The sequence below is a fragment of the Benincasa hispida genome, chromosome 9 (genome assembly GCF_027475165.1).
Source record: "Benincasa hispida cultivar pf3 chromosome 9, pf3_genome.v1.1, whole genome shotgun sequence".
Classification (NCBI taxonomy): Eukaryota; Viridiplantae; Streptophyta; class Magnoliopsida; order Cucurbitales; family Cucurbitaceae; genus Benincasa; species Benincasa hispida.
Genome location: NC_143486.1, coordinates 11,316,896 through 11,340,304, shown reverse-complemented (window position 1 = coordinate 11,340,304; position 23,409 = coordinate 11,316,896). Strand labels below are relative to the sequence as shown.

General features: G+C 37.2%; 2 protein-coding genes and 1 pseudogene across 2 annotated transcripts; 2 read left to right on the top strand and 1 right to left on the bottom strand.

The window, feature by feature from the left end:
• The first annotated feature begins 3,136 nt into the window (after positions 1–3,136).
• On the top strand, positions 3,137–7,226 carry LOC120086686 (Serinc-domain containing serine and sphingolipid biosynthesis protein). The gene is made up of 7 exons (XM_039043449.2): positions 3,137–3,357; positions 3,741–3,961; positions 4,690–4,929; positions 5,069–5,180; positions 5,286–5,460; positions 5,883–6,123; positions 6,643–7,226. The coding sequence occupies exons 2-7, from the start codon at positions 3,778–3,780 to the stop codon at positions 6,924–6,926; spliced, it is 1,236 nt and encodes a 411-aa protein (XP_038899377.1). The 5' UTR covers positions 3,137–3,357; positions 3,741–3,777; the 3' UTR covers positions 6,927–7,226.
• A 6,351-nt stretch (positions 7,227–13,577) lies between these two features.
• Positions 13,578–17,513, top strand: RPT1A (regulatory particle triple-A 1A). Its single transcript, XM_039044046.2, has 10 exons — positions 13,578–13,776; positions 14,387–14,468; positions 14,580–14,671; positions 14,759–14,836; positions 15,058–15,119; positions 15,516–15,660; positions 15,786–16,004; positions 16,114–16,295; positions 16,493–16,668; positions 17,097–17,513. Exons 1-10 carry the CDS (start codon positions 13,690–13,692, stop codon positions 17,252–17,254), a joined length of 1,281 nt encoding a protein of 426 aa, XP_038899974.1. The 5' UTR covers positions 13,578–13,689; the 3' UTR covers positions 17,255–17,513.
• A 2,687-nt stretch (positions 17,514–20,200) lies between these two features.
• On the bottom strand, positions 20,201–22,862 carry LOC150033627 (uncharacterized; annotated as a pseudogene).
• Between the last annotated feature and the right edge of the window lie 547 nt (positions 22,863–23,409).

Below are 23,409 nucleotides of genomic sequence, written 5' to 3'. Positions count from 1 at the left end.
CCACGCTTTGGGTTCTCACTCTAAGAATACCTAGGGCTCTTTTTTTGGTGGTGTCGTCCCCGCTACCTTCGTTTGTTTGTGGTTGTTCATGCTGCTGTAGTCGACGCATCTGCTGGGCGTTGGTTGATCGAGTAGAGGTCTTCTACTACGTTGAGTTCCATAGCTTGAACAACGTCTCCAGCTAGTATGAGAACTCTCTCCCTTGTTATTTCTTATTCAAATCATGTCGCTAATTACTATTTGTTTACATAACTGTGCGTTTGAATGTATATGGTGTATTTTGGTCACGGTGAAATTAGAGCGATCCGAACGCGCTCATGGAACTCTTCATTAAGAGATCCTTCAGGTGGTCATTTGATTTGTATGGGTGAGAGTTGCCAGACCACCGACTCAATAAGCCTACCATTTTGGGGATTTGTCTGATTTTGGAGTTAGGAACATAGCTAAACAAGACGAAATTCACTCATTCCCTGAGGTTGGAAAAAGTAGATAAATTGCTCCCTTAAGGACTGATTCCGGGGCTTGAACAATGTGGTGCCACACCTTCTCCTGGCCTAAGAGGGGTTTGGTCATAGTTTGACTATGATTTATTGTTTATTAGAAGGATCAGTGGTACTTAAGGAATTAGATGTAACTATAGGGGCAAAACGGTAATTTTGGTCTAGCTGTACTTACGAGCAATTTGTGAAGGGTCACTGTACTGTTGATTGGTTATATCCAATAGACACAAAAATATATTTGTAGTGCGGATAGTGCAATTGTCAGTTTTTAGTGGAGTGTCCAACAGTTAACAGATGGTGAAAAATTTAATTAAAGAGTTTAATTAATTATTCACGTATCGTTGGAGCTTCAAGCTATAGGTTCAAGAGGTCCTCTCTATAGCTCAATGGAGTATTTATGAGAATCAATTTTGGATTAATTTGAATTGTTCAAATTAATTGAGGAAATTAATTATGTGTGATATAATTATTTTAAGTTAATTATATATGATATAATTACTGTAATGTATTTGATATATTATAATATAAAGTTTATTTGAAAGAAATTAAATATTTGAATATGATTCAAATATTAATTATGTGAATTGGGTTCATATAATTAAATCTAATAAAAATGAGATTTATATTAAATATCATTGTTGATAATAGGGTTGGCAAAATTCTCCGCGAGGTCGGGTCCCCACCCCAATCAAGGCGAGGAATCCCCGATTTGACCGGGGACCTCTTTAAGGTCCCCAAACCGGGGATGGGGTAGGGAGGGGGACAGTATCCCCACCCCGTCCCTAACTCCGACCCGGCCCCGATTAGGTTTTTAAATATTTTTTATATATATAATTAGATTTTTAAATATTTTTTCTCTCTTTTTATATATATTAGGTATTTAACTTTTTACATTTAGCTTGGTCTTTAATTTAACTCAATCTAAGCCCAACTAAAGTGCCCAAGCTCAAACCAAAGATAAAATTACAAAATAAAATAAAATCCCCATAGGAAAATAAAAAGGAAAACGAGGAATGGGTCCTCGTGGGGACGCATTTTCCTGATGGGGACCCGTCCCCTTCCCAACCTTGAAATGGCAGGGATGAGGGCAGAGATGGGGATAAAATCCCCCATCAAAGACGAGAGCGGGGAGGCCCCGCCCCTGTTGCCAACCCTAGTTGAGAGAATTTATCTATAAGTTATATTCTATGTGATACAATATTAAACTATCGGTTATATGTTATATTTGATATAATATATAGTTCAATATATATTATATGATAAAGTAGTTATCATATAAATATACATTAAAATTTTTATTAAAATTAATTTTATTTATTATTTATATTTTTAGAAACAATTTTAGGGAGGGAGTTGACTCCCTCCCCCTTTTTTCTCTCTAAAGAGTGGGAAAGACAATTTAGGGGATTGATTTCATCTTTTTTTTCCTCGAGTACTGAAAAAGAAAGGTTCTATAACTTCTCATCTGCTTCCCCAATCTCTCAATTTCCTCTTTCATTTAATTATTTCCCTCACCAAAAGGCTAGAGCCCACACACTTCTGAATTCTCATCCCAGAGAATACATGTGAAACCATTTTGGTTGTGGCCATTTGGAAAATTAAGTTTTTTCAAGTTCATGATTTTACAGAGAAGAGGATATGTGAAGAAAACGTTATTCAAGGGTAAGTCTCCTCTTCCCTATTCTCTTCTTATTTTTTGAGCATGTTGTATTTTTTTTAATCTTAAATGCATATTTTTTCTGTATGTTTGCCTGAAGTTCATATTTTGTAAATTTGGGTTTTTGGGTTTGATCCCATTTCTTGAGGACCTTCAATGGTTCCCACAAACATGACATGCATATCTCAAATCAAAGGAGAATATATTAAAGGAGATAGAACAAAACATAATTCACAGAAACTTTTATACATTTATGATCTTGAAGAAAATGACGATACCACTGTACAACAAATTTGTTCGAAAGATAACGTGACAGGCTTATTTACAATGATAGTACCTATCGCAACCTTTGAAAAACTGGTGCACAATATTGGAATGCAGCGACTCAGAGATCTTAAGTGATGTTTTTATGGAGGAGAGTAAATATATTTTTTAAGAGTAACAGATTATATGAAATATGTATTCTTTTTTAGGATCTTTTTCCAAGTGAGTTTTTTCCTAGTAAAGTTTGAATGAGACATATTTAATATATAATGGGCATCTAAGGGGGGAGTATTATAAATATGTTAAATTAGGTGTAATGTAGATGCCCATTATTAGTATACATTGGCCATGTGTCACTTATCCACTACCTCATGTGTTGTCCATGTGTCTCAAGATTACATCCTGTAATCCACTTCGTACTTGCCAAATTGCTTACAAATAGTGGCATTTTGTGGGTTTTGGAAGACACATTGGCCAAATTCCATAAAAATTGAAGAAAGTAGAGAATTTAGAGAAATTTCTTATTTTATATTTTGTTGATTTATTTTATTTATATTTATTTTAATATTATACTTTATTGATATCCGTGTTGCTATTGTACTTCTCAAGTTCACAACAAAAATATATTATCGAGCCAAATAAGGAACCTTGTAAACTAAGAGCGGGTTTTTTAAAAAATAATAAAAATAATAGACCGGGTTGATAAAAAAGTATTAAGAAATGGATCGGCATATCCACGGCTTTTGATGCGAACCCGGTCGAGTCACCAACCTAAGATAAGAGCGGCGTAAAGGATCAATTGGAATGAAAGTAGGAAAAGGAAACCAACAACGAACTACAAAACCGAAGTCAGTCTCGAATCTTGATCTCTCATACGATTGTTCCGGTTGCTTGGTGATTGCTCCTGGGAATTTTCTCCTCCAAATCTCTTCCGAGGTAACTCTGCGATCATTTTTCTTGTATTTACGGATTTTTTGTGCTTCCGCACTTGTTCTCAGCAAAGAAAAACCCTTTAGGTTTCAATGATCTTGGCAAAATCGAATAAGATGATTTCGGTTTTGGTATAAGGTTGATCAGAGGATTTCTTATTGGATTTGCACGGCTGATTATATGATTTTTTTAATACGATTATCTTGAACATTTTTCTGGCGCTAAATAGTTGTTTGATTATGGAGAATTAGGTTTAATTTGGATTGGTCGTCCTTTTTCATTGGGTTGTAAGTTAATTATATAGTTTAGGGCTTCTCTTTCTTTACATATTGATAAAATTGCTGAGAGTATTACAATTTGTCCTTCTATTGACGCGGGCTCCTTGGCAGATAAGCTTTTAAACTGGTGGCTGTGTGAGGAAAAAAGATGTGGGCAGCTTCTTGCCTTGCGTCGTGCTGTGCAGCTTGCGCATGTGATGCATGTCGGACGGTTGTTTCGAGTATTAGCCGAAGGTCTGCAAGGATTGCATACTGTGGCCTCTTCGCACTCTCTTTGATTGTTTCTTGGATTCTCAGAGAAGTCGCTGCTCCCCTTCTGGAGAAGATCCCTTGTGAGTCATGATCTTTCCCTTTGTTATAAATGTCTATGGATTTGCTGTACAAGCTAGTGTTGATGGTAGAGTAATGTATTTCTGTTCTAGCCACATGACGGCTATGGAATGCTAGAAACTTTCGTTTAGCATAAAAATAAACAAATATCTCGTACATCCTCAGAAGGAATGAATCTCTAGGGTTCATAAGAAATTGGCGATGTGATTGGTTGGAATCATCCGTCGCTATTATAGTCTATTCAACACCTTACACGAATTTTATATTTTTTATTACATCTATAGCTCTTAGCTCCATTCATTAAACCACATATTGTTGTGAATCGTCTAATGATGCCATATTGGGAGATCAGAGATGGGATCACTTTCATGATACATTTTTTGTTTCTGCTTTATTACAAATTACTTATGATGTAGATATATTCTCATTATTCTAGAATCATTTAGTGTAAACTGTTTGTGGTTAATCGGCTGTTTTTAGATAAGAGCATTTGTAATTACCCATTTGGAAGCTTTTTTTTTTTTTTTTTTTTTTGTCACTTCTAACTATCAAATTTGTGGTTTGTTAATTAACTGTACTAAGAGGTACGTGCTACTCAGAACCATTATGGGATAATAATGAAATATAGTCAATTTTAAATGACCTTCCTTCTGTCTCCAAAGAAATCATGTAGCTGGTTTTTTTATACTTTCAAGTGTTATAACAGTTTTTTTTTTTTTTTTTCTTTCAGGGATTAATACTTTCCATGAAACACCTAGCAGGGATTGGTTTCAAACTGACGCAGTCTTGCGAGTTAGCCTGGGAAATTTTCTATTCTTCACCATTCTATCCATAATGATGGTTGGTGTAAAAAGTCAAAGGGATCCCCGGGATAGTATTCACCATGGTGGATGGATGGTGAAAGTTATTTGTTGGTTCCTTCTTGTGGTACTAATGTTTTTCATTCCCAATGAGATTATTTCCTTTTATGGTAAGAAATTATTTCAGCATGTCAGAAATTAGAATGACGTTTTTCAAAGATTGTTCAGTTTCTGTTGGTTTGATTTAAGATCCTTTTCCTTTTCCTTTTCCTTTCTTTAAAATGACATTAACATATTTTACGTTTGCAGAGTCTATATCAAAATTTGGCTCAGGATTGTTTCTCCTCGTTCAAGTTGTTCTTTTGCTGGATTTTGTTCACAGATGGAATGACACCTGGGTTGGATATGATGAGCAGTTCTGGTTTGTTGAATTCTAGTTTCTTCTCTTGTGTCTTCGTATTCTCTTTTCTCGTGTTCCTCTTTCTAGGTTTTTTGACTAACATTTGAGTTTTCCCTTCCTTTTTAGGTACATTGCCTTATTTGTTGTTTCACTTTTCTGTTATGTGGCAACATTTGTCTCGTCTGGATTTCTCTTCCATTGGTTCACACCATCAGGGCATGATTGTGGGCTGAACACCTTCTTTATTGTGATGACCCTAATTTTTGCATTTGTTTTCACAGTTGTTGCACTACACCCTTCAGTAAGTATTTACCTCCCTCTTCATCTTGCTTCTCTCCCTGTCCTACAAATTAGAATTAATGTCTTCTCATTTTGCCTCAATTGATGGGAGGCTGTAATTAAAAAGCTCTTCATACAGTTGATAATATATTTGGCCAATAACCAAGTTATTGTACTATGACACTAATTGCATTGTTTGTCTATTGATATTTGGCAACCTACTACAGTATTTGTTGACATAATAATGCCCTTGTACTGGACAGTGATAACCTATTGTAACAGTATATCTTAATTTAGAAAATATGGCACACCTGCACTATATATATTTTTTTATTGTTTTGGTGTTATCTTTGAGTATGACGGTCTCCCTCCCTTTTTCCTTTCTAATACTAAGGACCTAGATTTTCTCTGTCTCTTATGACTTTCATCTTGATGGAAAAACAGGTTGGTGGCAGTGTTTTACCTGCATCAGTCATCTCGCTATACTGCATATATCTCTGTTACAGTGGACTTGCCAGTGAACCAAGAGACTATGAATGCAATGGTCTCCACAACCATTCCAAAGCTGTTTCTACAGGCACTCTAGCCTTAGGTCTTCTCACGACTGTTCTATCGGTAGTCTATTCTGCTGTTCGTGCTGGTTCTTCTACAACCTTGCTTTCCCCTCCAAGTTCACCCCGTGCAGGTAAGAGTCAGCTAATATATTTTACAATTATTATTATTTTATGGGTTTTACAGTTCTGGAACACACAATTATGCAATGGTTATTTATGTTAAGTGTGTTTATTTCAATTGTCTTAATGGAGTACCCATCCCCCATTGGGTTCACGTTCTTCCACGAAACTGGCAAATATTGAACTTTGGATGGTTTCTTTTTTAAACTCATAGTTTGGAGGTTTCTTCTAATTACGTCCTAAGAATTGTGCATGGTACTAATTTTACAGTAAGCAAGATGCGATTGGGTGTACTTCCATCTTCTAGACATTATAGCACTTTTTTAAGTTTTCATGACTTTTGTCTGTAGCCTCTCGTGTATTAATCTTATAGGTGACTGTTGAAATCTCTTGTGAGACCTGTCCTTTAACTGGGCAGGCAACCTCCATCTCAAGTTTGGAGGGAGATTTTTTCTCTCGATTCTGTTTGTAGCCTCTCATATATCAGGCTTATTATGTATGACATTTTTTATTCTCTATCAATTGGGCAGGAAAGCCATTGCTTCCATTGGAGAAGTCGGATGGGCACGAGGAAAAAGAGAAGGCAAAGCCAGTTACATATTCATATTCATTTTTCCACATCATCTTCTCTCTTGCTAGTATGTACTCAGCAATGCTCCTGACTGGATGGACCACCTCTGTTGGCGGAAGCGGCAAATTGGTTGATGTCGGTTGGGCATCCGTGTGGGTTCGGATTGTGACTGGTTGGGCTACTGCAGCATTGTTCATCTGGTCTTTGATTGCCCCTGTTCTGTTCCCAGACCGGGACTTCTGAGTGCTTAGTCGTCGAACTCTGGGAAATATTTGGTGATGTTAATGCGTCTGAACTCTGAAGTAGATTTTATGGGCACGCACGTATGCTGTTCTTGGGAAATTTCCATTATGTATATGTAGAGCCTGAAGGATGGCCTATAAAAGTGGTCTTGAACTTGTTTGGAAGACATTGTCTCGTTTGCATATGATGAATGAAGAAAGTTGTAATATAGAGTCCAGATAATGATTGATCCTCTGATAAATTCCAACTTCTAAGGCGTAAAAGGGCCTTTAATAAATAACATGTTTTTAACGAACTTAATTTTATAAGTTCTAATTCTAAATGTCTTTTAAACATATACCTCATTTACATGACCCAATGTGATGAAATTATTGCTTGAATGGCAATCGCTGACTGTCTTGTGCGTGGTTTGAAATTATTATAAAGATTAAAATTATGGCTTTAGAATGATAATTAGTGTATTGATTTGTTATTGTCATGTGTTGGATTATGCTTAGATTGGTGCCTTATTTTACATATAGACGCATCAAACTTACCAAACAAACTATTAGACTATTATCAAATAAAGTATTAAGCAAATAGGTCATGTTTTGATGAAATAATGGTTACAACAATTGTGTTTTGGTTATTTCCCCCCAAAAAGAAAAAAAAAACAATTATGTTTTGGTGAAATGATAGTTACAACAATTTCCCTGTTACAATTTAAAATTATTATATTAATGTTGTATTTTTATCTGATATATCAATCAACCAAACAAAGTCCACAACTAAATTACACTTTAGCTAAGATAATTTGATTCTATCTAAAATTATTCTTCAAAGAAATTTACAGTGATTGACAAAATTGGTTGTCATTTTAAAAGCCGCCACATAGGAAGATCATTTTCAAATATGATTTTTTTTTTTTTTACAAGTTTATGCATGTATATTTAGACATTTTTACACGATTCTCATTTTATCTCCATGGACATATCATAGTATATCCTTATCAAACATCTATAATTAATAAATCCTCGTCCATATGTGATAAATGTATAGTTAATACACATGCGAGTCAAGCTTGAGCTGAAAAGGTTGAAAAGAAAAAGAAGAAGAAAACAGAGAGCACATACAGAGTGAATGCAACAAAAACCTGACCTTAGGTCGGCGACTCTATTCTTTATCCAATAGTCAATCGAAAATATTTTCCTTATACAATAGCCCTACATTTACCTACACCTTTTAATATACAAACCCTAGGACAAAGAGGGCAAAATAATAAATTAAACATAGTACACATGGCACATGCCATAGGTGAATTAGACTAATTACATAACAGAAAATGGTTGGCCAAATCAGCTGCTGACTACTCTTCAAGGTAGGCTGATTTTGTCATCTGCTTTGCTGAGGTGTGCCCTGCTGTCTTTATCCTCAATATCCCCCCTCAAACGAGGCGGTAGTTCAACTACGCCGAGTTTGCGTCATAAAGTAAAGAAATGACTATGTGTAAGAGTTTTAGTAAGACAGTCAGCTACTTGATCAATAGAAGGAACATACCGAACATCTAGAAGACCTTGGAGAACCCAATCACGAACAAAGTGGATGTCAATCTCAATATGCTTCATTCTGGCGTGGAACACCAGATTAACTGCCAACGCACCTGCACTCAAGTTATCACACCACAATATTGGTTTGCTACGTTGGGGAACTCCGATCTCCCCAAGAAGTTGTTGGATCCATATTATCTCCACTGAAGCATAAGCAAGTGCCCTATACTCCGACTCAGTGCTGGAACGGGCTACAACTGACTGCTTTTTCGATGACCAAGATACAAGTGTGCCGCCAATAAAAACACAGTAAGCAGCGGCAGACTTCCGATCATCTATATTTGCTGCCCAGTCAGCATCAGAGAAGGCTGAAATAAACAGATCAGAGGTTGGTTGTATGCAGATGCCATAGTGCTTGGTGCCACTAAGATACTGAAGGAGTCGTTTTACAACAGTCCAATGGGTGTCGGTAGGACATTTTAGGAATTGACTAAGCTGGTTTACCATGAAAGTTGTCCGGCCGAGTGTTTGTGAGATATTGAAGGGCCCCGATGGTGCTACGTATAAGAAAGGGTCGGTAAGGGGAGTGCCACTGCTGAGAGATAATTGTTTGTTCATTACGCTTGGTGAAGGGGCAGCCTTGAGGTCAGACATGTTGAGCTTGTGTAGAAGATCTTCAACATATTTTTCTTGGCTAAGTATGATTCCTTGGTCTAAGTACTTGATCTGTACACCAAGGAAATAATGAAGAGGATCGAGGTTCTTAAGAGCAAAACGGGTATCTAGCAGAGTAACCAACTGTTGTATAAGAGCGGGATCATTGCCAATCAGAATCACATCATCCACATATACTAATAATTACAGTAGGTCCTTGTCTGAAAATGAAGAGAGAAGTATCTAACCTTGCATTCTTAAAACCCCAAGACAAAAGTTCATTCTTAAGAGTGTTGTTCCAAGCCCGAGGGGCTTGTTTGAGGTCATAAATAGTCTTGTTCAGCTTGCACACATGTTGAGGATATTAAGGGTCAACATACCCGGGCGGCTGGCTCATTTAAACATCCTTATGTAGCTTGCCATTCAGAAAAGCGTTGTTGAAATCAAGCTGTCTCATTTTCCATCCATAGGCAACCGCAAGAGTGAGCACTACATGGATGGTGGAAGCTTTGACAACTAGGCTAAATATTTCAAAAAAATCCACACCTGGAGTCTGATGGAATCCTTTAGCTACCAACCGTGCCTTGTAACGTTGAATCATGCCATCAGGATGTCTTTTATTTTAAAGACCCACTTGGCACCTACAACATTCAGAGGTAGGGAATAAGGAATAAAGCACCATGTACCACTTTTCATCAGGGTTGCATACTCTTCATCCATTGCACCTTTCCACTAAGGTCTATTGAGTGCATCAGTTACCCATGTAGGCTCAGTAATTGTCCAATCTTTCTTCGACTGAATGGTGAGTACCCGAGGTTTGAAGATTCTAGCCTTGCCTCTAGTTATCATAGGATGGGTGGGGAGAGGGATTGGAGGTGGTAGGTGAGTAGTAACAAGTGATGGTGCAACTGTAGGAAGTAGGGATGGGCTGGTTGTATCTGGTATAGCAGAGGGCAGTGGGGATGGAGATAATGGTGTTTGGTCACTCGGCTGGTTGGAAGGTAGTATGTGCTATGGGGAGGGCATATAAGTGGTTGTAGAAGTTGCTGGTTGATGGATATTTTCAGCTGGGACAAGAATCGATAGATTGGGAGAAATAGATGTGCATACTGATATAGGGGCAGTGACACATGGGTGAGGAGACGGAGCAGGGACAATAGTGCAGGGAGCATGGATAGTAGACGAGGAAGGATGGACAGTGGACGATGGGACAGGGACTGTGGGTGATGGAGTAGGGGTAGTGGGCGGTTAGTTAGGGGCAGTAGGTAACCAAGACAGAGGGGCGACAAGTAGGTGTGAGGAAGTAGTCTGCTGTGTTGGTATTGTTGTAGTATCTGTAAAATGATACTGAAAAGCATCTTCATTAAAAATCACATTTCTAGAAACAAAAATCCTCCCAGACATGTTAAGACACTTATACCTTTTATGCTGAAGACTCGGCCTAAGATAGACACATTTATTCGTGCGATAGCTCAATTTATGGTTATTATACGGTCTTAAACAAGGAAAACAAGCACACCCAAACACATTCAACTCTTCAAAAGCTAAATATGTACCAGTCAACACTTCAACGGGAGACTTACCTTGTAGAATCGAAGTTGGCATACCATTTATGAGGTAGGTAGCATAGGCAAAGGCTTCCCACCAATAAGAAAGTGGAATGAAGGCTTGAGCTAGTATAGTCAGTCCCTTTTCAACAATATCTCTATGTTTCCATTCAGCCCTGCCATTTTGTGCCAATGTATAGGGACACGAAAATCTCGAGAGAGTACCTTCTCTTCCATATACCTGATGCACTTTTACAAACTCACCCCCATTGTCTGACTGAAGTACTTTAATAGCTCTATTATACTATTGTTTAACCATGTTGGTGAAGTGTAGGTAGGCTGCCACAGTATCACTTTTTAACCGCAAGGGGTAAATCCAATTGAACCTACTATAATCATCTACAAATATAGTATAATAGTGATAGCCTTCAGAAGATAAGATAGGTGCAGACCCCCATAGATCAGTATGAACTAAATCAAACATGGCAGTATATCTTGATTTAGAATTTGGAAATGCAAGTGCATGAGATTTTCCATATTGACAAAAGTCACAAAATTGAACTTTATCATTAATAGTAGTAGGGAGATTACATTGTTTAATGACAAGTTCCAAAGTTCTTAAAGCAGGATGACCAAGCCGCTTGTGCCATACATTTTTGGACACTCTCATCCTAGGGGACTGACTCAACTTTGACAAATTTAAAATAGACAGGTGATTATTTATGTGCATTGGATCCTTTTGATCGGACTCTTCAGTGGAACTTCCTCTCGAACAAACTTTAACATCCTCAAGTTGGTACAGACCATCTCTAAGCTGCCCCTTCAGTATGATTAGTCTCGTGTTCTTGTCCTTAATGAGAAAGAAACCATTGTGAAACTTAATAAGTATATTGTTATCCTTAGTAAGTTTGAACACACTCACAAGATTCTTGGTAATTTTAGGTACACACAAAACATCTTTCAAGTTCAACTTAACATGTTCATTCACAAGTGATGTATCATCTATATGAGAGATCTTAAGACTGTCACTATTTATAACTATAATAGATTCCTTACCTTCAAACTCATTCGAGTTCCCCAGATTAGTATAGTCGGCTGTCACATGGCTTGATGCACCACTGTCTGCATACCAGCTTAGGCCAGTTAGGATTTCAGGACCAACTGTATATGGTTGAGGAGCATGGGAAGTTACAAGAGCAGACTGATTTTGTTGAATGGGCACTTTGATTTGCTGAGAATTTACATGGCCTCTCCTGTTCTATGAGAAATGTGGTGGTGCAAGTTCTTTGTTGTATCGACCATAGCAATAATAGGCCATGTGATCGACTCGACCACAGACTTGGCAGGTCGGTTTATTTCCTCTTCCCCTGCCTCGACCTCAGTTGCCTCCATTTCCTCTCTGATTTCCCCCAATGTTGTTGTTATTGTTTTCTTGAGGTCTTGGAGCTGAGTTAAAGGGAGAGCCTCTTGTGTTTGTCAAATTAACAGAGGCATTATGATTGAATCCAGTTGTCACTTTGTGTATAGCTTGATGATCTAACCTTTTTTCAAACAGAAGTAACTCTGATTGCATATCTAACCATGACACATTTTCTTTGCTATGAATGATTGCTACAATAGCATTGTATTTCTCATCTAATCCAAGAAGAACCTGTGACACCAAAGCCCTAGTAGGAACGGGATTGCCCGCTTGTTCAAGATTATCAGAATTTTTCTTCATAACTCGTAAATATTCCTCCATTTTTAAATTTCCCTTTCGAGTAGATTGATAGTCTTCTTCGGCACGTGATTGGACACCAAAAAGCTTGTCGATGCTATCTCACAACGCTCTAACACTCTCACATCCCATGACTTGCACAATAATTTCAGGGGTCATGGAATTGTATAGCCATCCAAGTAGCAGCTGGTCGACTGCCATCTAGGCTTCAAACTGAGGGTTGATTTTAGTAACTAAGGTTGAACTTGAACCTCCTGCACTTCCACTTGAGCATCCATCGGACGTGGAGAGTCCAACAGCAGTTTCGCTGAACAAGGCAACCTTTGATACATTCGCATCTCCACCTGCTGGTTGAAGATACATTGGTGGACATTGTTTTTGGCCAGTGAGATGACCTTCAAGACGATAACTCCTTAGAATCGGTAGAGCCAGATTCTTCCACAACAAGAAATTGTTCCTGGCGAGCTTGATAGAGGTGATTTGGTTAAGGAGTTGATTTAGGGGTGGGCTGCTGAAGGTAGTGTTTGACGGGTTAAAGGAGAGGCTTGTATTGAGATTGGCGTTGGCCATAATGTGGCTCTGATACCAAGTCAAGCTTGAGTAGAAAAGGTTGAAAAGAAAAAGAAGAAGAAAACAAAGAGCATAGACAGAGTGAATGCAACAAAAACCAGACCTTAGGTCGACGACTCTATTCTTTATCCAATAGTCAATCGAAAATATTTTCCTTATACAACAGCCCTACATTTACCTACACCTTTTAATATACAAATGCTAGGACAAAGAGGGCAAAATAATAAATTAAACATAGTACACATGGCACATGCCTATAGGTGAATTAGACTAATTACATAACAGAAAATGGTTGGCCAAATCAGCTGCTGACTGTTCTCCCAGGTAGGCTGATTTTGTCATCTGTTTTTTTGAGGTGTGCTCTGCTGTCTTTATCCTCAATAATGCGGAGTTGAGAGATGCCAATTAGTTTTTTTTTTTTTTTGTCTTTTTGTCTTCAAATGTTCTTATTCGAGTTATGCCATATTTTAATCTTTTTGTAGTATGCTAGTTTTGCTATTATTTTGATCTAGATTTAATAAATTAAAAAGGAAAAAAAAAAAAGAAAAAAGAAAAAAAGAAAGAAACGACGGTGTCCAATTGGGCCGGCCCAATCCAGAGGCCAAGAACCCACCCATTATAAAGAGGTCTAAGAGAGGCAATGGTACATTTCGAGCTTCTGCCTTTCTTCATTGGTTGTCTTCGTCCGCAAGAAAATCACAAAGTTGCAGAATTCTACTTCGGAGTTCCAAGTCTAAAGTTTCACTCTGATGGCGCCGGACCCCGAGGATGAGATCAAGGACGAGAAGAATCCTCGCCCTCTCGATGAGGACGATATTGCTCTTCTCAAGACTTATGTATGTTCATCTATCAGAGCCCTTTTCTACTTTATAAACCCTAAATTCGTGCTCTATTTTACTGTCTGTTTCCTGATTTGTGCATCATTTTTATGTTCTCATCTCCTCATCGGATTAGATCCAGCTACTTTAGTATAATCTCGTTGCGTATGATGTGGGTTCTTAGCTAATTAAGTGCTTTAAACGAACCATGCGATTAGTTTTGATGATTTGTCAACCCGGTTTCTACTGTTGGCGTTCCTTCACCTGGGGGAATTTTAAATTTTAAGTAAATTCATGTTTAGGAGAGGATTTCCTCATTTCGTTTGGTCCTTTGGTTGAAATGTCTGGATAATGTGGGAATTCATGGGGGGCTGCCATCTGCAGGGAATGTGATAGTTTATGCACTACTGAGCAAGCTAAAACGTTCGGGGCAGCTTGTCCATATAGTTAGGGTTCTCTGAATCTCGATTCTCTTTCTATTCAAGAAACTATGTGCAGTGGGTCTCGCGACGAGGCGCATTTTTTAGAGAGTGGATGTCATATTCTTATTTTTTCAGTTTTTTTGGCCTATCTTAGAGCGTAGTTTTGTTGTATCCTCGGTTTTGCTTACCGTCATCCTCTTTTGCAGGGGTTGGGACCTTACTCAACCTATATCAAGAAGGTAGAGAAAGAAATCAAGGATATGGCAAAGAAGGTCAATGATTTATGTGGTATGAGTCGCTTCACGTTCTATATTAGAAACCAGCATGTATATGTTGCTTTATATACATGAATAATCAGTTTATCGGTGAAATTAAATATCTATATGGATGGCATCACAGGTATTAAGGAGTCTGACACCGGTTTAGCAGCTCCAAGCCAGTGGGATCTTGTATCTGATAAGCAAATGATGCAGGAAGAGCAGCCTCTTCAGGTCTGATTTCAATGAGGTTTGGATTACTTTTTTTTTTTTTTTTTTGGAGGTATTTACTCTGATGCAGCAAAATGTGTTGTCAATCAGGTGGCGAGATGCACAAAGATCATCAATCCAAATTCTGAAGATGCCAAATATGTTATTAATGTTAAGCAAATTGCCAAGGTTTGTTATCAGCTTTGTGTATATGATGATGCACTCTTAAGTCAGTCAGGCATTGGTTCTAAGAGTGGTGGTTGGGGAGGAAAGGGAAAAAGAGGGACTTACTTATTTATGGTTGAACTTCATGATTTTCAATTGTACTTTAGACTTTAAGAGTGTATTATCTATAATTATTCATCAAATCTGCAGTGGTTCTCTAACTTCTTTTATACTTCATTATGTAGTTTGTTGTTGGACTCGGTGACAAAGTTTCGCCAACAGACATAGAAGAAGGCATGCGTGTAGGGTAGGTTTTGGATGTTCTCTACTTATTGTTCTCCTTGTTTTGTGTATTGGTTTAATCTGACGGTGTTCAGTTCTTTACCATCCTGTCCATTGTCTTATACTTAAACTTCAACTATCCATTGTCAAAAGTTTAGGATGATATCTAACTCATGACAGTAGCTTATTTTATCATATATGCATGGTTATGATGTGCCACATTTATGTTGCTTGATTTAGGAATGATCATCATCATTCCTCACTGTTATAAGTCACTCGATACCGTTTAGGGATGGTACAATATGTGATGCATCTGCTTCTTTCAAATATTTTTTTCCTGCTTTTGGTGGCCTTTTCTCATTTTTCTACATGCAAATATGGTGTTAGCCTATAACCGTTGACATTTATTCTGCCCTTACAGTGTTGATAGAAATAAATATCAGATTCAAATTCCTTTGCCTCCCAAAATTGATCCAAGTGTGACCATGATGACGGTAGAAGAAAAACCTGACGTGACCTACAACGATGTTGGTGGATGTAAGGAGCAGATAGAGAAAATGCGAGAGGTGTGCATAAATTTTTGCTTTTGCAATTTTGCATTTGTCTTTAACCAGATTTTCATGATTTTAATAATTCTTAGAAATTTAAGTTTTTTACTTTTGTGTTTTGTATTTGAAAATGTTACATGTAGGTTGTTGAGTTGCCTATGCTTCATCCTGAGAAATTTGTAAAGCTTGGAATTGATCCTCCAAAAGGAGTTCTTTGCTATGGTCCCCCTGGAACAGGCAAAACACTTCTAGCACGTGCTGTAGCTAACAGAACAGATGCCTGTTTCATTCGTGTTATTGGAAGTGAACTTGTTCAAAAATACGTTGGTGAGGGGGCTCGGATGGTCAGAGAACTATTTCAGGTTGGCTGTTATTTTATATTCAGTAGTTCTTTTTAGATCTTGTAATAAATAAATAGTGTTCATACTTTTGAGTTTTGCATTATTACTTACATGTTTTTGTGCACTCTAGATGGCACGCTCCAAAAAGGCTTGCATAGTGTTTTTCGATGAAGTTGATGCCATAGGAGGTGCTCGTTTTGATGATGGTGTTGGTGGTGACAATGAGGTCCAACGTACTATGCTTGAAATTGTGAATCAACTAGATGGCTTTGATGCACGTGGTAACATCAAAGTTCTGATGGCAACAAATAGGTTAGTCATTTTATTCGTGGCGCTGGTCATTTGACAGTAATGTCTTAAAACTCGCTACAGGGGTTGTCTGTATTTGTCATCTGCTTGTCAATATGGTTCTTAGTTGCAAAATAAATGGGGAAATGCAGGTCCTAGTTTTAAAATTAATGACATGCTCGTGAAACTAACAATAGCTAATTTTCTTCTCTCACTTTCAGGCCTGATACACTCGATCCAGCTCTGTTACGACCTGGAAGGCTTGATCGCAAGGTTGAGTTTGGACTTCCTGATTTGGAGAGCAGGACACAGATTTTTAAAATCCATACAAGGACCATGAATTGTGAGAGGGACATCCGGTTTGAACTCTTGGCTAGGCTTTGCCCGAATTCTACAGGTTAAGACTTGAGACTTGCAGCCTTACCTTTTTTCATGTTGTGTTTTTAATGGAATCTTAAGGAACATTTCGGATAAAAGAGGGTGTCTGTAGTACTAGAAATCATATGTGAACCTTCAATTATCATCATTTCATTGTAGGGCACATAGAAGCTAAGTAACTGTATCTACGTGAATTTTCAAACCTTGTAATTTAAGGGCCAAACAAGTAGGAATACTTTTAAATGTTAATCCTACCCTTCTCATTTCTTGGTTTCACCGAATGCCTGTGTTTCTTGATCCCGTCTCCTTTAAAGGTCACCGAATTCTGAACTTAGGTCTACATATCCTTACCTCAACTTTTTTTTATACATTTCCATCTTACTCACGTAGTCTCCGGGATTGTATTAAACATATTTATTTTTCTAAATACGATCTCTTTTCTTTTAGGGGCCGATATTAGGAGTGTCTGCACGGAAGCTGGAATGTATGCCATCCGAGCTCGAAGGAAGACCGTGACAGAGAAGGACTTCCTTGATGCAGTGAACAAGGTGATCAAGGGATATCAAAAGTTCAGTGCAACCCCCAAGTATATGGTCTACAATTGAGGCTGGAGTTTCCCCCTCATTCCTTTTAGAAAAAGAAAACATGGGGAGGTGTACCAAGTGGTCATTCATTTATCTTCTGTACAACTGATTAAACTGCAGGGCCTATTTTCTTCCCCATAATGTTGCAGAACCCCCTTGTTCCTTTGTTTGCATAATTGTGATTTTTGGTATAACCTTTTGTTTTTATTTGGGCACCACTTTGCTTGATCTATCACCGATTTATTGGGCTAAACCAGAGTAACAGGGTTTTGTTGTTGAAGACCTCCGTTTGTCTAATCATGCTCAGTGAGAATAGTCACAATGTTTCAAAGGTGGTTGATTTTTAGGCAATTGTTACACATCCTTACCCATCCAAATTCCAGAAATTCTTGGGAATCAAATTTTCACGGTGCGCTTTTGCCTTCCGTAAGACATACACGTCGAGGATATGAATTTATTCCTTTCCTCCTATAGAAAGATTCTTTCGTGAACTAGATTTAAAACAAGGTTAAAAGTTGCTTTTGTCTCAACTTTTTCAATAATAATTTAGGCTTTTGGTGATCATTTTGTTTTTTGTTTTTGTTTTTTTAAAATTAAACCTATGAATACTAACTATCACTTTCAAATTTTTTATTTTGTTATTTATTAATCACCAATGGTTTAAAAAATAAGTCAAATTTTGAGAACTAAAAAAAGTATTTCTTCTTTTGTTATCTACTAATTATCAATAGTTTAAAAAACTAAGCTAAAATTTGAAAAAATTTCACAAAATGATCCAAAAACCAAAATTTTTTTTACCAATGATCTAAAAATTTTTCTACCACCGATCTTTGTCCATGTGAAATTCTAAAATTACCCCCAATTTTAGAGAGCCTAGCCTTCCATCTTCTTCCTTCAACCATTTCTCAAGCATTCAATATGTATTCAATGCAACATCAACATTCATCGAAACATTTATTCCCAACACTCTTAGTATTTACTTTCTGTCAAACTCCCCACAAAAATCTCCCATTGTTCTATCAGAGTGTTATCTCAGAATTTCTGTCCAACATCTTCGTCGATTGCTTTCATCGATTCAAAAAGGGAGAGAATCTAAGTGATATTCAATATTTTTTGTCCCAAATCGCTTTCATAGTAAGTGTTGTTTAACATCAAATGAACGATCATATAGTAGATACACAATCGTCCATTACAATATAAATGATCGTTCATGAATGACTAGACGGGCAGACTTATCGTTCATGAATTACAATATAAACGATCGCTGTCACAATCATTCATTACAATATATACACAATTGTTTATCGTGCTAGAGAATATCGATTGGTGTTCGCACAAGGGTCGCCAGAAGGATCATATGCAATTGTTAAGGCATATGGCAAGACACTTAAGCTTGCAAATCCAGGTACGATCTTTGAGGTTGAAGTAGAGGATGAACAATACTTACGTCTTCATGGAACTTGACCCGTGTATTAGGGATTTTTTGAACTGTATCCACTCAGTAAATGTTGTTGATGGGACCCATTTGCACGAGGAATACAAAGGTGTGTTGTTAATAGCAACATGTATTTTAGGCAATAATAACATATATCCTATCGCCTTTAGCGTTTAGATGGCGAGAACGATGCATCATGGCCTTGGTTCATGACTCATTTGAAGGCTTCAATAGGAGACATTCCGAATTTAGTGATTATATCAGATCATCACATTTCAATTGCAAAAGTTGTCTCAAGTATATTGCCTGATGCATTATGCCTTATGTATATATCATATTCAAAACAATTTGATTGATAAATTTAAGAATAAGGATATAATCTCACAATTCTACCTAGTGGCGAAAGCTTATAGAATGTCTAAGTTTCAAATGTATTGGGCTAAGCTCCATAAATATCCTGATGTGACGATATATCTTGAAGATGTTGGATCAAAATAAGGGTTTATCAAATCCATTACAGGTATGACAAGATGACGACAAATATAGTAGAATGCTTCAATGGAGTGTTGAAAGATGCATGAGAACTACCAATCACGAAGCTATTGGAGCATATCCGTGAGTGCCTATAAGGTTAGTTCATGTCCGACGTACACATGCAATAGCATGCACACACATTGTAACTGATTACGCAATGAGTATTCTTAAGGAATCAGAATTGATGTATAAGACATATCGTGTTTCCGCGGTTAACATGCATATAATTAATGTGGACGATGGATATTTGGGGGGTTGGTTGATCTTCGTTCACGGACATGTACTTGTATGGAGTTTAATTGCATTGAGATCCTATGCTCCCATGCAATATCTGCAACGACCCTGAGAAACATTATTGTCTAAACATTATGTGCAAAATGGTTTACAATTAAATGTGTGCTTGCTGCTTACGTCGAACAAATCTTCCTAGTTGGATATAGACAAGAATAGAGTCAGAGACCAGATTTTGAAGACTTTGAAATTTTATCACCACGAAAGGTAACAAGTGTCGGTCGATGTCAAACCGTTAGGATACCTTCTACTGGAGAGGAGCCATGTCAAATACATAGGTGTACATGATGTGGTCAGGGAGGACATAACAAGAAAATGTGTAAACAAACATTAATAACACTTGGCATTGGCCCATCTAGACTAAACGATATGTACTTTGTATGCCAAACATATAGTTATAAATGGCCAATCGTTTAGTTATTCTTGGATTATCATTTAATTATTTATATACAGTCACTTAGTTATTTATGGGTGATTGCTTAGTCCTTTGTGGGTGATCGCTTAGTTATTATGTGCAATCGTTTACTTTGATCTATGCGTTATCTTAGTTATTTCTATGCAATCACTTTATTATTTGTATGCGATCACTTTTTTATTTGTATGCGTTATTGTAGTTATTATGTGTGATCGTTTACTCAAATATGGGTGATCGTTTAGTTAGTTTTGGGCGATTACTTAGTTAAATGTATAGTGCAATTTGAATTCTACTACCATAAATATTTATTTTCCCACAACCGGGCAACATATTGTTTCCTATACAATGCCATATTAGTCTGTGCTAAGCTAGCCTTATCAACAACAGTTGCATAGTATTCTATAAATTTAGCACAAAAAATACCACAGTCTAAAGACCTGCCCTCTTGGAGGGTCAACTTCGATCTCTTCACTTCCCATTGCCCGTACTTGAACCTCCTATGTTAAATGTTAAATTGGATAGAAATCAACGAAGATATTGCTCTAGCTACGAGCTAAAGATAACCATTAACTACATCGATATTGATGTAGTTAGGCATGGAGTCAAATACAAAGATTGTGCACCTTTCCAAATCAATGGCAAGCATAAGCCAGTGTTGTTTGATGTTGATTGGCCCAAATACGAGTCAACATTCATCCATGCTGGCTTGTATTCTTCATATTGTCCAAGCACGTAGTCAATGAAGAAGTGAGAGTCCGTCCAAAACCTCATGTGTGCTTCACGATCCAACCACCCTGCCACATTGCCATCCTTCATTTCAAGACATTCTGACCGAATCTTAGAAGCAATTCCGTCTGGGTTTATCAAAGTACCCTGGGAAAGGCAAGATGTAAATATACGGTTGAGTGAAGAGTAGTTTCAACAAATATGTGAAATTTTCTTATCGTGAATCGGTACTTACACAGGTCAAGTTTTGAGTGCAACTTCTAATGCACGTGCATGAATAGAAGATCCATAGTCTTGTCCAACAAAGAAAAATATAATTATAAATACTGTAAATTCTAAATGATCATGTAGAATTATCTTGAAGATCGTGTATAGAAATATTCACGTCTCCAAGCACACGTGTTCTACTCAAGTGTTTTGAAGAAATCCTTGGTCGTAAAGGTATATACTACTATCCACTCCTCATTTTTTGTTTTAGCATGACTTTTCCATTTTTTGTTTGCATTCCATAGAACATCTGGGATTGGGAAGCATGAGTCATAGGAACTAATGATCCTTATAGGCAAGTTAGGTACAGGGGCCAAGGGGTTGGGATTGATAACACTAGTAGTCGGTTTCAATCCCACTACAGGTGATTGAGTTTTATGAGATTGGGGTTGAGAAGATTTTAAAGGTGAATGAGGTGGAAGAAGAATATCTAAACGATTGTTTAATAATCCTAAACGATCGTCTATATTTTCTAAACAATCATTTAAGACTATGTAAACGATCGTTACCATTTGAGAATATCTAAACGACTATACAGAAATACATACCTCATTCAGAAGATGGACTATCATCTTTATTTCGTTCAGTTGTTGGCCCATCAGATGATGTTGGATAGTAAATGTATCCCCCATCTGGCAGACCATGGTAGTCAAGTTTGCCAAATCTTTGCGAACTTCTTTAATTTCCTCCCTAAGGACCTTGTAGGATTTGGAATGACGATGTCTTGAGGACTTCTGCTGCCTCTTGCCCTTCAAAGCTCTATATGTTGCACATTTACAGGTTGATCTACATGGGATTCATGCTCTTCATGCCCCTAGAGAACTAGTGAGTATCGGTGGAGTGTTCAACCCCTTCGATCCTTCTTTCTCCAACAACATGAACCACATTAAGTCCTTCAATAGGTTCTCCTTGTACCTCATCTCCTCTATGCTAGGTACAAGTCTCGACAGAACAATAGTCTGTACATAAACAATTGAGCAAGTTAAAATGCATGAAACTATAAACAAATGAGCAAGTCAGAAGCAACCAGTTACTTTTTTTGGCTGGAAACGTTATTTCTCAATGATTGGTAAGATGGAACACGAGAATAAGTCCATCTAAGAATTCTAGGAATTACAACCTTACTGACTTTGGTAGCTATGAACTTACTTGATGTGGATAAAATTTCATAAGTCCAAACCTACGATATGGGAACCTTGTTACACGTACATAACACACAGGTTCAATGTATATTAAAGTGAATCAGAAACAAAAGTACATACCTGGAATGCAAGTGTGAATCCCTTTATATAGTAATATAAGACACGTTGATCATTTTCTGCTTTCTTTGAATCATATGCCTCCTTCTTCCTCCGCATGATAGTCTTCATGCTATTCAATGTACGTTTATAAAAGAGAGAAGACCAGTTGTCATGTACAAAGACTTCAAGGTCATCGACAATCCCAAATATATCCACATCGAATTGGATTTTCTTGTCTTTTCTAATCATTATCGTTTCGATGAATAGTGCCAATGAAACCTTGACAACATCTTCATCATTAGTAAAATTGAACTTCTCGAATGCAGTCTCCACATCCTTGCAATAATTATCCTTTTCATTTGGGTCCTTCAATCCAAGAATGAGTTTTCGCAACCTTTCACTCCTTGTTTCTCCTTATACTATTTCCCTGGTCAGCCACAACCTAGTTATCAGGTTAAAATCGTCTTGGGAGAATGTTATCTTCTTCCCTAGAATGTTGAATGATATAACGTCTGGGTTCGCATCTGCTACCTCCCTTAACAGAAAGTGGTGCAAAAGTTGTCCATTAAAAACAAGATCTATATCCAATAGTGGATCAAAGGCAGTTTTCCTATACAATCTCATTTGTTCTTCTGTCAATCTATTCTTAATCACAGAGGTAGTTTTGTGGACTTGGCAAGAGACTGTAGTAGGAAAATATTTCTTAGCAAAGACGTCCATCTTACCAATCTGACAAGCGTGTACATTACAACAATTAGTAAACAATCGCATAACAAAAATTAAACGATCGCATAATAGATATCTCAATTATCGCGTAACAGATATCTAAACAATCACGTAACAATTAGCTAAACGATCGCATAACAGATAGCTAAACGATCACACGATATAAACCTAAATAATCACACAATAAATATCTAAACGATTAGCTAAACGATCGCATAACAGATAGTTAAACAATCACACAATAAATATCTAAACGATCACTTAATAGTTAACTAGACGATCGTATAACAGATAACTAAACGATCACACGATATAAACATAAATGATCACACAATGAATATCTAAACGATAACATAAAAGATTGCTAAATGATCGCACGATATAAACCTAAACAATCACACAACAAATATCTAAATGATTGCTTAGTATGTTATATCTGATCGCTTAGTAATCTCTATTCGATCGCTTAATAATCTCTATTTGATTGCTTGGTAATCTTTATTTGATTGCTTAGTAATCTCTATCCAATAGCTTAGTAATA

Excerpts from the sequence above, each read along its gene's own strand:
- LOC120086686 (XM_039043449.2), top strand. The coding sequence starts at position 3,778 with ATGTGGGCAGCTTCTTGCCTTGCGTCGTGCTGTGCAGCTTGCGCATGT. Across the intron at positions 3,962-4,689 it reads CCTTCTGGAGAAGATCCCTT|GGATTAATACTTTCCATGAA; the intron begins GTGAGTCATGAT and ends TTTTTCTTTCAG. Across the intron at positions 6,124-6,642 it reads TCCAAGTTCACCCCGTGCAG|GAAAGCCATTGCTTCCATTG; the intron begins GTAAGAGTCAGC and ends TCAATTGGGCAG.
- RPT1A (XM_039044046.2), top strand. The coding sequence starts at position 13,690 with ATGGCGCCGGACCCCGAGGATGAGATCAAGGACGAGAAGAATCCTCGC. Across the intron at positions 15,120-15,515 it reads GAAGAAGGCATGCGTGTAGG|TGTTGATAGAAATAAATATC; the intron begins GTAGGTTTTGGA and ends CTGCCCTTACAG. Across the intron at positions 16,005-16,113 it reads TGGTCAGAGAACTATTTCAG|ATGGCACGCTCCAAAAAGGC; the intron begins GTTGGCTGTTAT and ends TGTGCACTCTAG.